The sequence below is a fragment of the Diabrotica undecimpunctata genome, chromosome 8 (assembly GCF_040954645.1).
Source record: "Diabrotica undecimpunctata isolate CICGRU chromosome 8, icDiaUnde3, whole genome shotgun sequence".
NCBI lineage: Eukaryota > Metazoa > Arthropoda > Insecta > Coleoptera > Chrysomelidae > Diabrotica > Diabrotica undecimpunctata.
The window spans coordinates 30,362,235-30,379,065 of NC_092810.1; the positions used below are offsets into that span (position 1 = coordinate 30,362,235).

A 16,831-nucleotide genomic window follows, 5' to 3' on the forward strand; every position below is an offset into this window, starting at 1 on the left:
TATGGAAATTCTCAAGAATATAGAAGTAAAAACAAGAATATTCGAATAATTGATCATTTGTGTTGGAGCCGACTTACTTCAATTGGAACTTTTGGAAGTGCATCTTAAAAAATACGTATTTTAAAAGAAATAATATTCTTGTGGCGGGAAAGTCTCGTAGACCTTTCAACGTCCCTTTCGCTATTTTCAATAATGTTCTGTTTAAGCTTTGTGTTAACACTACAGACGTCCCAGAATGTTTTGGGTGGTGAGTAATGGGTGTACAGGGCCGGCATATGTTTTAGGAAAGTTTTCGGTGTGTGAACTTTGTGAGACAGAGGGGAAAGTGACAGAGAAAAAGAGATAGATAGTTACACAAAGAGAGAAGCAGTGCGGAAAAGAAAAGAGGGAAAAACAGGAACAGATAGATAAAAAGAGAAAAAGGCAAACCGAAAGAGAGAAAGGGATAGAGAGGAATCCAGAAAGAACGAGAAATAATTAACAAGATAAAGAAGAAAAAAATTATAAAATTTAAGCTGTTATGAGAAATAAAAATATAAAAAGAGCATCTTAGATGCTAAGAAAGAGTAGGTTATCAAAAACTGCATGGATAGATATATCAAACAAAGGATACCCGAAAACAATTTATAGCTCAAAGAGAGATGGGGGCGAGGGGGAGAAAAAGATACAGACATAACGGGGAGAGTGAAAAGTGACAAAGAGAGAAACAAAAAGAGACAGAGAAAGGGAGACCAGATTATATTAAAAGACAAAAAGAAAGGGATAGATAGAAAAAGAGAGAAGATAGAAAGGGACAAAGGAAGAGGAAAATTCTTATTCAGAGAACTATAACAAATCAGAGTGACTGAAATAATGGAGGAAAAAGCCAGGACAAAATTCACGGAACTGGAGAATCACCAAGTCACATAATGTGAGAGATCATGAGATACGACGCTTTCCACAGATCGAAGCACAAAAGACCCAAACAGCATATAGTGGAATAAAACAAAATAAATACCAGAGAGAAAATAAACAAATATACCAGAGAGAAAACAAAAATTACCGGAGAGACAAAATAAACAACAACATATAGAAGCGGATAGTTTGTAGCTCTATAACAACGTGGACAAGCGCAGCAGATTGTAGGCCTTAGGTAAAATGATTTTAATATACAATAATGATTTTTTCTTCCGTTCTACCAAAAAAATTTAAAAAATTACTAACAAAAAACCGGCGCAGGCCAACAAAAAAAATTAACAAAACCAAAAAACCCGGCCCCAAACCTTCGAGCACCAAGTCTTTGAACTGGGCGCAGCCCAGATCGGAGACATGAGGTCCAAGTAAGCAATTTTAGTTTCGCGGACAAGTCACAAGAGGATAACAGGACTGAGGCGCACAAGGCTAGCCTGAATTTAAATCAGGGTCCCATATTGGAGTTCTATTACCCATGACTCCCACATAAAGAGCATTTGGCTGATAGTTGTGCCGTTATCGCGCATCAGAATGCTATAGGGGAAACGGGATGGTCTGGAGCATTAGAGCCCGGTGAAGTGATTCCTGTGTTACACGAATTAATACACCTTCCTCCAATGAACTGTTACACCCGAACGTAATTCTAAGGGGTGAACATGTCTCACCGGCTAGGTTAAATTTAATTGCTTGCTTGCTTGCAGTATAGCTATGGATATCAATGGCTGTAACACACATAGCGTATTTTAAGAAGGAATTCTAGAAACGCCTCGCCTTTTCTAAGTGCTTGCAGCAGCTAAGAAAGAGTTGAAACTTACAGCAGTGAGAGATAATGTATGGAAGGGATAAAGTGAAACACTGATAGGGAGAGATACGAGTGTCATAAGATAGAAAAAGGGAGAGGCATGTAGAGACAGATATATATATATATAGATAGAAATGAAGGGAGAAAAGGTGGGACAGAAAGAGAGACAGGAGAGGTAAAGTAGGAGATATAAAAAGAGAAATAGGCACAGAAATAAACAGAGGGAGACAAAGAAACAATGAGAACAAGTGAAGAAGATATAAACACAGGTAGAGAAGACAAAGAAACAGGCACAGAGATAGTCAGAAAGATAGTACGGCAGAGACAGACAGAGATTAAGTGAGGGAGAAAAATACAAAGAGAGAGTGACAGAGACAAACAGAGGGGAAAGAGACAGAGCTCTAGAGACAAAGGCAAAGAAAGCGAAATTGAGGGGAAAGAGAGTGAAAAAAATTTGATATAGAAAAGGAGAAATATATACTAAATGTGTGGTGCACTAAGAAAATGAAGAGCTTTCAGTTGACAGTTGGAGAATAAAAGAAAGGATATCAGCTACTTCATCCTTTTATTAAAGACGTTTCGTGTAATAAATTTATACACATCATCAGTTCATTTACAAAATTATTTAAATAAGCAAAGATCTATATATATATATATATATATATATATATATATATATATATATATATATATAAAGAGAGAAATAACGTCGAAACTCCAAGTAACTCAAAGAGCAATGGAAAGATGTATGCTAGGGATAACAAAAAAGAGGGATCGTAAAAGAATTGAATGGATACGGAGGCAAACCCAGGTGACTGATGTAATCCAAAGAATAAAATCCCTGAAATGGCAATGGGCAGGACATATGGCAAGAAGAACAGATAACAGATGGACCACTAGAACAACTATGTGGTACCCCAGGAACGCTAAGAGACCAAAGAGGCGCCCAAATCTCAGATGGGATTATGATATTAGAAAATTAACAGGAACAACGTGGTCTCGAATAGCACAAAATAGAAAAATATGGGCGCAAATGAGCGCAAATTATTAGAACAACGTATAACTAAGACATCGTCGAATATAGAATAACATTGAAATAAGGGAGGCTGCACCGTAATTGGAAACGGTTGATAAAGCTGCACATGATGATGATGATGATATATATATATATATACAAAAAAAATATTGCACATGGTTTACCTTACAAAAAATATGGAGCAATAATACTTATTTATTTATTTATATACGGGATTACCCCCATTACAAAAAAATATATTGTTACGAACATGCATTCTACGTAGCCCATGTAACGGTTGCAGACCGGGACGAGAATGATTTGTCCTACTAGAAGGGACGGGAACTGTCGACCGCTGGAGAGTTCGACCCGACAAGCGATGAGACGAATTAGAGGTGGGCTACTCCAGAATGTTCTAGTACATAATTACTTTTATATATAAAGATATACAGACTGAGACAAACAAGAAACTGTATAAGACAACTAAACTCAGTGTTGTGGGATAAGAACATTACGATAAAGACAAAAAAGAGAATATATAATACCCTGACAAGAAGTATCCTGACATATGGGTCCGAAAACTGGACAATAAACAAGAGAAATAGAGGTAGAATAAGAGCAGTAGAAATGGAGTTCCTGAGGAGAAGCTGTAGACTTACAAAAAGAGACAGAATTGAAAACGCAGAGATTAAGCGGAGAATGGGAGTGCAATCAGACATAATCGACTATATAGAGGAGAAGAGACTATCCTGGTACGGCCACGTCAGAAGAGCGGACAGAGGACGCTGGATAAACAAAATCACAGAATGGAGCCCGATTGGAAGAAGAAAGAGAGGAAGACCCCGAAGGTCATTCAGAGATGAAATCGACGAGGCTATGGAGAAAAGAACCCTGCGAGATGGAGACTGGAATGACAGGGAAAATTGGAGAAAACGGTTGAGTGAAGGAAGACAGCGAAAACTGTGGAAATCCTTAGTAGTAGTAGTATAAAGATACCTTCTATGAGTTAAGTTAGTTGCTAAGATATTTTCGTGCTGTAAACTTATAAATAAATATATTTATATAAATTCGAATAATTCGTTTTATTGAAACACGCTTCTTCTTCTTCATGTGCCTTGTCCGTTCCGAACGTTGGCAATCAACATGGCTATTCTGACTTTGTTTACGGCAGATCTGAATAGTTCAGCAGATGACAATCCGAACCATTGCCGCAAGTTTTGGAGCCACGAGTGTCTTCTCCTCCCTGGACCCCTTCTGCTGTCTATTTTCCCTTGAACGATCAGTTGTAGTACTCTATATTTATTATGTCTCATAACGTGACCCAAGTATTCCAACTTTCTTTTCTTTATACTTATTCCTACCTCTCTTTCTTTACCTATCCGGCGTAGTACCTCTTCGTTGGTCACGTGCTCAGTCCAGGATATACGTAATATACGTCAGTAAGCCCACATTTCGAAGGCCTCTACTTTTTTCATCAATGTTGCGGTCATTGTCCACGCCTTCATTCCATATACCAAAACCGGGAATACACAACATTTCAGAAGTCGAATTTTGAGAGGTAGGGTGAGGCTTTTAGAGGTGAAAATTTGCTTCATGCTAGTGAACGATGCTCTTGCCTTTTCTACTCTTATACGTATTTCCTTCGCTTGATCCCAATTTGAGTTAACTGTTGTTCCCAAGTAGATGTACGAGTCCACGTGTTCAATTCTTTCATTGTCTAATATCAGTTGCTGTGGTGGTTGTTGGGTTTTGCTTACTAACATCCACTTGGTTTTTGTGATATTTAGTCTGAGTCCGTATTGTGCACTTGTTTTTTGTATCTTACTCATTAGGTAACTCAGTTCCTAAGTCGATGAGGATGCCAGGAACTGCCTGGGAACGCGTTCATGGAAAAGAACAGCGGTAAATAGAGATGGTTGGAGAAGCCTGTTGAAGGAGGCCAAGGCCCGATTTGGGCTGTAGCGCCATTGGATGGAACTCAGTTCCTCCATGCTACTTGCTAGAATCACAGTGTCATCAGCAAACCTTATGTTATTAATTATTTCTCCATTTATCTTTATGCCTTCTGTGCTTTCCTCCAGCGCTGTCTTCAATACTTCTTCTGAGTATATATTAAAGAGAATAGGAGACAAGATACAGCCCTGTCGTACCCCTTTCTTGATCTCAATTTTATTGGTCAATGTAGATCCTACTTTCACTTTAGCTGTTTGGCCCCAATAGAGACTCGCTATTGTTCGAATGTCTCTGTAGTCGACTCCGATCTTATGGAGAACTGCAATTATCTTTTCGTGCTTTACGTTATCGAATGCTTTTGCGTAGTCTATAAAGCATATATACACGTCTTTGTTCATATCTCTGCAGCGCTGGATGAGTACCTGTAGACTAAAAAGTGCTTCTCTTGTCCCAAGAGAATTCCGAAACCCAAACTGCGAATCTCCAATGTTATCCTCGCATTTTTTGCTTATTCTGTTGTAAATAACCTTGGTGTATGCCTTCGAAATGTGGTTAATTAGACTTATCATCCGATGTTGATCACAAGACTTTGCTTTTGGTTTTTTCGGTATGGGAACAAAAGTTGACTCTAGCCAGTCTTCAGGAAACTCCCCGCTGTTATAAATATTGTTAAAGAGTCTGACGAGTGAGTCTAGAAATTGACTGTTTGTTTCGCACAGCATTTTCAATACTTCCCCGTATACGTTATCGTTGCCTGGTCTTTTGTTATTTTTAAGACCCTTTATAGCATTCTCTACTTCTGATTTTAGAATAGAAGGGCCAGTATCATATAGTATATGTTAACATATAGTATAAAAATCAATCTCCGTAATTGCTTATAAACTAAGTAAAATTATAATCTTAATTATAAATAAAACAAAATATTAATTATATATGAAACAAGATGAATTAAAATAAACAAAGACGTACCTATAGCTTGTCAAGCTCTTTTTATCCGATTTCTAAATGAGGCCAAGGAGACACCAAATAGTTCTAAATTGTTCCTATTTATAATTTTCACTGTTCGCTCAATGGGTAAGTGCATACCATAAGTTGTACGGTGAAAAGGTATATAAAACAGATCAACATATCTAAGACTTCAGAGGGGAACATATAAGCTAATAGATTGGAGAAGTTCAGGACAAGAAATTAAACCATTTATTAATCTAAACACAAATACTAAATCAGAGTTATCTCGTCGGGTTTTTAATAAATTCATGTTGAGTGTTTTCAAAATATATGTATAATCATGATTAATAATGCGTATTAATTTATATGCACAATATCTTAAAAAATCGTTCTGCAATCTCTCCAATGTAGTAGAATGAACTTGGTATTGTGTATATTCCACTTTAGATACAACCAAACCATAATAAACCGTTCTTAAAGTAAAAACAGATAGTCTCAGACAGTTGCGAATGATAAAGCCTAAAGATTTTAATGAATCAACTGTTAGATCATTTATATGTTGTACAAAACGCAACTGTTAATCAAATGAATATGATTAAAGTAAAGAAGTATAAATAAATATAAATATAAATATATATGAGAGTGGCAAAGACGGTAAGAGAAAGAGTGGGATAGAAAGATAAAGAAAATAGAGAGATGAAAGTGGGAGAATGAGAGTTAGAGCGAGAGACATAAAGTGGAATAGACAGAGATACACAGAGACTCAATGAGGCCAAGTGAGGGAGACAATGAAAGGGGAACAGACACACAGAGAGTGTAAGAGAGAGACGGAGGGAGAAAAAAAGAGGAGATAGACACAGAGATCGAGACAAAGGCAGAAAGAGAGAAACAGGTATTGAAAGGACATATACATTGAGTGAAATAGAGAGGGAAGCAAAGAGAGCAGGGAAAGGGATAGAGAGAAGAGAGATAGAGATCTCACAGAGAGGGTGACATAGGGAGGCGTAGACGCAAAGGGAGAAATGAACATATAAACCGAAACAGAGAGGGAGGGAAGGGAAAAATAAGAGAGAGATGCCGACAAGTAGAAAATAAAAGAATAAGCGACAGTGAGAGAGGGAGGGGAAGAGAGAGACGGAGAAATAAAAATAAAAGTAATTAATATGATAAACAAGAAAAAACTGATATTTTCTCGACATATGTTACGACAAATACAATAAACGAACTATTGCAAGTGAATCGAAGGCAAAATTAAAATAAACGAGGTCGAAGTTGAAGAAAAATTTAACTCCCTAAAACTGCAATAAAGTGAAGGTCACGCAATTAAAAAAAAAATCACGCAAAAAAATCCTTTGCAGTGGATTTTCTTTTATTTTATCATACATCTGTGCCATACACCCCTCCGTCCATAGCCCACGATAAGAAAGTTGTCCTTTATTTGATTATATTTTATTAAGAAGAACGCATGGGATTGCGTTTACTACTCCACGTAGTGTGGTCGAGCGATCTGTCGTTATAGTCGTTGAGAAAGCTATGTTTCCAATAAATTGAGAAAACAGGTATATATGTATACATAAATTAACGAAAGGTGACTAGCACTAAAAATTTATATACGAAAATAAATATAAAAAATAACTAAAAAATAAAAAAGAAAGAAGATTTACCTTATTAGTTCTTGATGAACAGTTTCCCTTTCGTGCGTTAATTTTCCTATACTCATTTTCATCTCCGAACATGTCTGGTTGAAAAACTGCCGCAACTCTTTCAGATCTTGTTCTGTGCATTCGGTTGTCCGAGTTAGTTCTGCCACCTAAAACAATTTCGTGTACACACTCTGGAAATCATTCAAACGATTCAAACAGCAGATATTACACTTATATTACCTGTCTCTTATGCTCCTCCTTTTTCTCGTTCCACTTTTCCTCCATATCTTTCCTAAATCCAATCTCTTTGAGGAGTTCTTCCTTATGCCGCTCCGCTGCTTTTTCAGCCGCCGTTACTTTGGTCTCCAGCTCTTTGGAAATCTTCTGTTCCCTCACCAACTGAGCCTCGTAATTGCTGCACATGTCGCAAATGAACAGCCTGTTGGACTCGAACGATGTATTCGTCGCTGTGGTGGCGTTCAAGTTGGTATGGTGAGGGGATTGTTCGCTTGTATTTAACTACAAGATAAATATATCAAAAGTGTTGTAGAGTCAGAGTCAGAAGACAAAGAACTGAATATGTATGATTGAATGTTGTGTTTTTAAATGCGAGTGAGAGAGAACATAACGACATATTCTTGTCGACCAAGTTCCGTCGATATTCAGAGAAGTTGTACAGAAGTATTTGAAATTTTAATATCTTTTGATTTAGTATTCAATAACCCAGAAAATAAATAAGCCAGATAATTGTATCGCGTCTAAAATTTGGCCAGGTAGTTCCAAAAAAATATTTTGTTAATGTTGAAAAATTTGAAAAAGTTGAGATTTGATATATTTATATACAAACGATAGTATAGAAAATTATTGTAACGTTAAAATAATACAGTGAAAAAGAAATATTACCTCATCCTGTCTATGACCACACTCTCTACATTTTTGTAACTGTTCATCTGTAGCTCTCAGTTTCTCTTTCAGGGCCTTTATTTGGTCGTTCAACGGTTCGACTAAAGATCTTAAGACCTCTGCATCCTCTTCAGTCTGCAAAAAAAAAGAAATTCAAGCTCTGGTTCATGCTAGCAATCCAATATTGTAACCGGGAAAGGTTTAAGTAGAAAAGAACAAGGGTAAAGGAATAATGGACGAGCAGCAACACAAGGAATAATAACAGGAGTAAGAAACTGTAATAGAAGAACCTGCGGAATAACGATCTACAACAAAAGTAAGAGGGTATGAAATAGGTATGACAGAAGAGGAAATACTAAAAGAATTAAACAACTGCAAGAGGTAGTGAGTTATAACTTCAGTTCGAGTTAGAGGAGCACCAGGATATGTAGCAGCTTTAGCGCTGATAACAGCAGGAATAGCAGTACGAACGGCAAGGACCAATTATATAACTAGAAAAATAAAAGTTTTACTTGCCTTTTTAAAAGAATCCTCCACACTTTCTTGAGAAGAAAACGAATCTGCTCCCAACTTCTTCAACCCTTTTGTTAAAACATTAAAAACTTGACTAGGTGCCAGACTGCTATGCTCCTGTAAATAAAAAAAAATCATCAGTATTTTCATATAACAAGATATTTATTATTTTGTCTACGGGCTTTTACCCACTGCTTGTGTTTGCGAACTCAAATACAAAGACTGACACCCTTAAAGCAACGAATAAAGACGCATTTAGAAGGGCATTTCACTGTCATTTTTTAGTCTCGACTAAAGTTACACAAGTTAAACAAGATTTTAGTTCCTTACTGTACCACTAGGGAGCGCTCATGTGAGCGCTATTACTGCTTCTAAAATATGAAAGAGTGGAGCAACAAATGCAACTTTAGATATTTTTTTATGTGGATGCCGCGTGGTCGTGTTCATAGAATGCTTATAATAAAATTGGAGATCAATTCCTTCTCATGCACCATATTTTTTTAAGAAAATAAAATATTATTTTAGCTTTTAATAACTGAATCATTCTATAAAAAATATTGTGGTTCAATTTTGAATTAAATGTGTACAAATCTACAAATAATATACGTAAAACTCTTTTTTTTATATAATATAAATAAAATCAAATCAAAGTCAATCGTTGGGAGAAAATTCTAAGGTGTTTCGATCAAAAACCAATTCCTGATCTCGTTAGTACGCTAGAATTGCTGTTTAACACATACACCAAAGAAATATTTTTTACAATTTGAAAATTAGAAATTATAAAGTATAATTTCGGATTTTTAAATTTAAAAAATAAATAAGTCTCAAAAAACGCCTCTCTGGAGCTCAACAAAGGAAGTGAGGAAAAAAGCAGAAATGGCTGCTGGGGCATGGACCATAGCAAATCCCAAGAAAACCAAAGCGAAAAATAACATCCCCCCCCCCCCAAGAAGAAACCAAGAGGCTCTACTACTCAACAGACTAGGTCATAAAGCAACGTGACAAAAGTATTCAAAATGGTGGTAGCACACTAACACCCTCCTGATAGGGATGGTGTTAGTGTGCTAGGGGATTTTAGGGGAACTAGACAGGGGACCCTGTGGTTGAACTGTGCTAACGAGTATATAAAAAAATGGACTACTGTAGTGGCGAGGACTATGGAGGGCCTGTGAGAGGAGCAAACTTAAATATAGATGATTCAAATAATATGCCCAAACGCACCATGGTCCTCACTCGCATTCCCGAGAAACAGACTGATGAAGAAACCATTAGGGCCCGTCTAAAACCGCAAAATCAAGTCCTTAAGACAAAAGACTGACTGTTTAAAAATCGAAATCGACTCGTATAAAGCATTGAGGGCTGCTCATTTCAATGCATATTATAAAGTTGGAAAGGTATCCTTGAAGACAATAATGGGCCTTGATAGTTCAAATCAGAATCATAGAAACGAATTTCCTGCATAGTAAGACAGCTTCGGCAGAACTTACTGTTGCCATGAGCTGCCAAGGTTCAATGTAGCCTTGATACAAGAGCTCTGGGTTGCAAAGGCAAAATAAGAGGTCTATCGGCATTGGTGGAGAGTTTATATATATATATATATATATATATATATATATATATATATATATATATATATAACCGGTCAACTGAAGTCCCAAAGAGCTGCATAATAGCCAACAGCAATATCAAAACAGTACCGTTGATGAATCTCTGTTCCAGAAACTTAACGACGGTAAAGATGAAGGTCATAGAGGGAGGAAGTATGAAAGAGATGGTTCTCGGATAAGCATACCTCCCAAATGATGATCCCGAACAACCACCATCAAGGGAGTTGGTACAGCTAGTGAGAGATTGCAGGAAAAATGAACTGTGTGAATGCGTACAATCTGACCTGGGGCAGTATGAAACTGTTAAAAAATGGCATGTCTTAGATGAAGTGTCTTCTTCAGACCATCGACATATTTTGAAATAACAGGCAATGAGCTTATCAAAAAAACTTATATATATATATATATATATATATATATAATCAAACAAATTGGGAAGCATATTAAGCAGACCTCTAATTTTGTTTAGGTATGAAGGAAAGTACCCTGGTGGAATGATACTCTTACAAATCAAAGGACAGAAGACAGACGAAAATTTAATTTCTTCAAAAGATCATGTGAGTGGGTGGGATCTATTTTAATTAAAAGTTTTATTTACATATAATAAAAAAAATAATTTTAATATTGAAATTTTCATACCTTTTTAAGTTAAAAATTTAACAATTTAATATATTAAAAATAAAGATTTTATTGTGAAAAAACAAAAAAAAACAGTTTGCAAATCAATGGCATTGAAATTTTATTAAGGGTGGATGCGTAAGTTAAACAGCTCCGTTCGTATTCCTTTCCCACTTCCCCCAACTCCATCTTTCATGATATAGTTTTAAGCTGATGGCCACAGTTTGAGCAAAGAATACTGCATACGAGCCCCTTCCCATATCAGTTGGCCCACCTATGGAGTTTGCAGTTTAAGTCGATTATCATAAACTATAATTAATATTACCATAAATTATAGTCTGCATGTTTTTATAAGTTGCCATATTAATTAATATGGCATTTTTATTATTATTTATTAAAAACATTACCCTTATGGTTTTGTATTTATTTTCAACAATAAAAAAAATTCACTAAACCCTGGCTATGCATTCACTTATGTTAACATACGTTGATTTTTTCATAATTACGTTAAATCCAGAGGTAGCTGTGGAACAATGACATCAAAACAATAATATTGTCAGTTAATGTCAAATGTATTTTGTAGTATTGTAAAGCTTTTTGCCGTTTGTGGATTGTAAAATGGGTCGAGGTAAAGTTATCGATGAGAAAATTTGTTCAATCATTATTAGATTTTTTAATTCTGGAAAATTAAATTCGGAAATCGCAAACATGTTGCAATTGTCACGCTATAGTGTAAGAAATATAGTCAAAAGATACAAAACTACAGGTTCGGTCGTCACAAAACCTAGAAATGTACGAAAAAATAAAATAACCGAAGCAGATCGAAGGACATTAAGACGCATTATAGTGAAAAATCGACGAGCAAATTATGTGGAGTTATGAGTTTTATGGAGTAAAGTTATTGGAAGACACGTTTCTAGATCAACATGTCACCGAGAGGCCCACAAATTAGGATTTTATACTTACAAAGTAAGTTTTATAGTTGAAAAAATAGAACGAATTGTTTTTAATAAATTTAATTTTATTTTACGCTAAGGAAAAGCCACTTTTAACATTTCAACAAAAGAAAAATAGGCTAAGATGGTCAAAAGAGCATAAAGATTGGACTCAGTCGTAATGGGATTCAATACAATGGAGTGATCAGTCCAGATTTGGAGTGTGTGTTGGAGACAGTGGGAGTCGCGTCATTAGCAGGAAAAATGAAGCTTTCCATCCCGACTGTCTGAAGAGAAAAGTCAAATTTCCTGTATTCGTCTAAAGGTATGGGAAAGTTACATTTTATCGATGGGATTGTAAACACGGACAAATATTTGAATATCTTAGAAGAATCTCTTTTACCGATTATGGAACACCGTTTAACATCAGGACGGCGCAGGTTGTCATACCTCAAAAAAGAGTTTAAAATGGATTGAAGACCATGGCATACCACTTCTGTAATGCATTTCTAACAGTCCCGACTTGTCTCCGATATACTTTGTGGTGTGAAATGATTTTTTTCGCGCGAATTTCTTATCAATCTAACGTTGGGCCAACTGATATGGGAAAGGGCTCGTATACGTTTATATTCTTTGGTTTGAGTTTATGCAGTCGCTCTGTACAGAAGTATTTTGAAGGATAACCGTGACTACATCGCCCATTTGAAATGTTCTTCTATGCGCGTTTTTATTCGTTGCTTAAAGTGTTAACACAACTAACCGAATAATGGTAGACGGAAGATTTTTCATATTACTTTACAATCAACAGAGTAACGGAGGATTAAGATAGGAAGATATAGTATTAAAAATAATTAGGTAGCAGTATCCAGACTAAAAGTCCTAAATAAATCTAAATAAAATGTTCGCAAAAGAGAAAGAAGCCACTTAAGTGTCACAGTGACAGACAGAGGAGATGAAGAGAAAGAACGAGACAAAATGATAATAAACGGTAGCACAGCAGTGGATCAATAAATATACTACTGAAGGCCAAAATGTGTGAAAAATATACATGAAAATATGTGAAACGTACATATGAAAAAATATTTTTGATGATAAACCAGAAGTAAGAAAGAAAGGTCGAGGTTTGAGAGAGAAAAATCATATGGAAAGTCTTTGAAGGTAGTAAAAGCAGACTTCTTCTTCGACAAACGGTAATAGTAGCTTTGGAAACTGCTGCACGAAAGATTTCTGTGGATGAGCAGTCAAACCATCTCCTCAGGTCTTACAGCCACGAGTTCTGGCGTCTTCTAACTGATCTTTTGCCTTGCACTTTACCTTCCAATACGATTTGGAGTAATTCATATCTTTCAATTCTCAACACATGACCCAAATATTGTATATTTCTCTCTGATTATGCCGAGTAATTCGTTTTGTTTACTCATGCGTCGAAGTACCTCATCATTAGTAACTTTTTGTATCCATGGAATTCTCAGCATCCGTCTATATATATATATATATATATATATATATATATATATATATATATATATTATATATATATATATATATATTATATATATATATATATATATATATATATATATATATATATATATATATATATATATATATATATATATATATATATATGTTTCAAAGACATCTACTCTTTTTTCTGTTGAGTCCATTGTCCAACTTTCACAGCCATACAGCAAAACAGAGAAAACGTAACATCTGATCATTCGAATTCTGAGCTCTAGACTAAGGTCTGATCTTGTAAAAAATGTTTTCATGTTCATAAGTGTTTTCCTCGCTTGTTCGATTCTTGACAGGATTTCTTTTTTTGGGTTACATTAATTTGCTCCCAAATATTTTATGGAAGTTACCTGTTCTGTTATTTGTCCCTTGACGTTGGTATCTTTGAAAATACTAGAATTTTAGTTTAGGAAACATTTAGATGTAAACCGAACATCTCGCTATGACGAACTACTGCATTTATTATATTTTGAGGAGACTAACCGGTAGTAAATGTAGATTATGAGCTACACAAACTAACACAAAAGTTAGGCCCAGTGAGTGAGACGGTTGGGAGACGTGCTGAATGCCAAAGAAAAGAAATAGCTCAAGAATGCTACAGGCGGGAACACATGGAAGTGAAGAAAATGACAACAAAGAAGAAAATGGATAGAGCAGTCGAGAATGGCATAGAAGGTATGAGAATACTATGCTGTACAGAATAAATAAAGGACCGGAAAAAGCGAAAAAACTAACCAGGAACCTAGAAAATAGCCCTTAGTCCTTAGCTTGTTTATATATTACATAAATTGATTGATTTTCTCAATATTTTAAATTGATGAAGATTATAAGAGAAATAATCTGAATTTAAAATATTAAATATAAGTGGGTGTTGACACAATAGATCATAAATTACACAACTTTTAAAATGACCGGAATTTTTTTATTTTATTTTATTTATTAAACCTTCAGAATATTTTCTGGTATCAATTAATGCATAATCATTGTTTTCGTAGGAATACAACATATACATCTAATAAAATATATATAATGGGTGTTCCAAAATTGACACAAGATTTGAATTGAATAGAAAACATTGATTTTTTTTTCTTTAGATTGTAATTTACGAGGGTGGATTGATAATAGCCTTTGATAGAAAAAACAAGGTTTTTGGAATTACCATTTGGAATGGTAAATCGATTTATTTCTCAACATAGTCCCCTTTTAGCTCGATACACTTAGTAAGACGATGTTCCAATTTTTTTATCCCATCTGAATAGTACTTTGGCTCGAGCTCTTCAAAATAGGCCAAAGTTTCAGCGACGACTTCATCATTTGTTGCGAAACGGCGTCCTCCGAGCCATTTTTTTAGGTTTGGAAACAGGAAAAAATTGCTGGCGGCAAGATCTGGGGAATACGGTGGGTGTTCAACAAATTCATAGCCCAATTCGTGTAATTTTGCCATGGCGACGGTCGATCGAATCGATCCAATAATGCTGCGTAGTACTCACCATTGATTGTTTTCCTTTTTCCAAGTAGTCGATGTGGATGATGCCCTTCGCATCACAGAAAACAGTCGCCATCACTTTGCCGGCCGAATGTGCACCCTTTGCCTTCTTCGGCGGCCCTTCGCCGCGTTTGCACCACTGTTTCGACTATTCTTTGGTTTCTGGTGTGTAATAATTCACCCAGATTTCATCAACAGTGATAAATCGACAAAAAAATCATTCGGATCGCGCCGTATTATCGCCAAAAGCGTCTCCGAAGTGGTCACATGTTTTACCCTTTTGGTGGAGGAACTTAATCACCGAACGATACTCGACTTTTTCCATTTCTCCGAAAACACAAAATTTGCTTGCTTTTGACGGCTGTAAAAACCAAACTAATTGTTTTTAAAACATAAAATTTTGACAGACGTCATGTCATAAATGGCAAATGTCAACACCGAATCCAATTCGGTATCAAGTAGCGCCATCTATCAAAGGCTACTTTAATATCAATCTATACTCGTATTTATTGAATCATAAAGTAAATATTTATGGGGTAATATGGCAAAGACCTTTGACTTAAAAAATAACCCCATTAAAAAAATCCAATGTGTTAAATGGGCTGTGTGACAGGTGACACCGTCATGGTTTCAAGGGCTGTATGGCATGTGACATCGTTATATTGAAACTACATATCGTCCACATCAATATCATCCAATTTAGGCAGAAAGAACTCTGTTATCATGTTTTAATATAATGATCCAGTAGCAGTCACATATATTTGAGCTTCCGCTTTTTAGACGACCAGTGCGTTTGACATCGCGCAATTGATGTCCCAGTCTCCAGTCTCCCTGAATTATTTAATTATTCTCTTCACAGTTGTCTAAGTTAAATCAATATTCTGACCATATTTTGTACGATAATTTTGAACTGTGACCACCAAACTTTCATTATTTTTAAAATATTGTTCAATGAAACACATTTTTACTAACCCTTAAATGTCAGCTGCCAAACTGTTTTTTCTTTACTGTACAAATGGCGGCAAACTCAAATCTTGTATGGATTTTTGGAAACCCTTTATAACGAGATTATAATATTTGTTGTTATTATCGTCATTATTACAGCATTTTTCTTATAAGTTCCAAACAACAATATCAAATAAATAGCTTAACTTTAGATTAAATGGTTATAAAATATAATCTTGAATGTTGATCTATAGATTATAGCTATATATTTGTTACAGGTGAAAGTCTCATTTTTTTCTAATTCTGGGATGCACAGAAAAGCTCGGGAGATAAATAATATACCTATCTACCTTGTTTGAAAATCAAAAGGAGCTAATTTGAATTAGATTTACTTGTTTTGTTGCTATCATCATAATCATTCTCTCTGCATTTATCCCTGTACAGGGTCGGCTTCCTAATTACATTACCGGCATGTCCTGCATAAGCGTCTTCACAGGTCTTCTTCTTCCCACTTCCCCAAAATTTACAAATCAACAATTCATGAATTATCAGAAATAAGAATAATTGAAAGGGTTCGATGTTTTTATACAAACAAAAAATCGACTGGGCAAAATACCGTTTCCGAATTTGACCGAAATATCGGAATTCTTGGATGGCCCTTAACGGTATCCTAGATTATTTAGAATATTTCCAAACAAATACTGTAACGGGGCCTCTGCGGCATGATGATAATAGCTTTAAATTATTTAGAATATTTGAAAATAAGTGCCGTAACAGGACAGAATCGGCACCTTTCTTAGGTAAAAAAGATTATAGAGATGGTCAGGGGTAAATGTTTAACGCTATTTTATAGTAGTACGGAATCGATACCTTTCAAAGGGATTATTAGTAGTAGTAAAAATAAAATGGAAATTTTATTAACACGACATGAAATGAAACACGACAAAATTATTTCTTAAGAAATACTTACAAAAATAAACTTATATACTGATTGTTT

The 16,831-nt window shown here is 35.4% G+C and overlaps 1 protein-coding gene across 1 annotated transcript in view; it reads right to left on the reverse strand.

The window, feature by feature from the left end:
- Positions 1 to 10,299, reverse strand: part of LOC140448752 (rab GTPase-binding effector protein 1-like) — a 35,356-nt gene extending 25,057 nt beyond the window's left edge. The window contains exons 1-5 of the mRNA XM_072541866.1: positions 10,216 to 10,299; positions 8,732 to 8,845; positions 8,216 to 8,350; positions 7,553 to 7,831; positions 7,334 to 7,479 (exon numbers count right to left, since the gene is read on the reverse strand). Of these exons, the coding sequence (XP_072397967.1) occupies positions 7,334 to 7,479; positions 7,553 to 7,831; positions 8,216 to 8,350; positions 8,732 to 8,845; positions 10,216 to 10,299 (758 nt within the window). The remainder of the gene's footprint in view (positions 1 to 7,333; positions 7,480 to 7,552; positions 7,832 to 8,215; positions 8,351 to 8,731; positions 8,846 to 10,215) is intronic.
- Between the last annotated feature and the right edge of the window lie 6,532 nt (positions 10,300 to 16,831).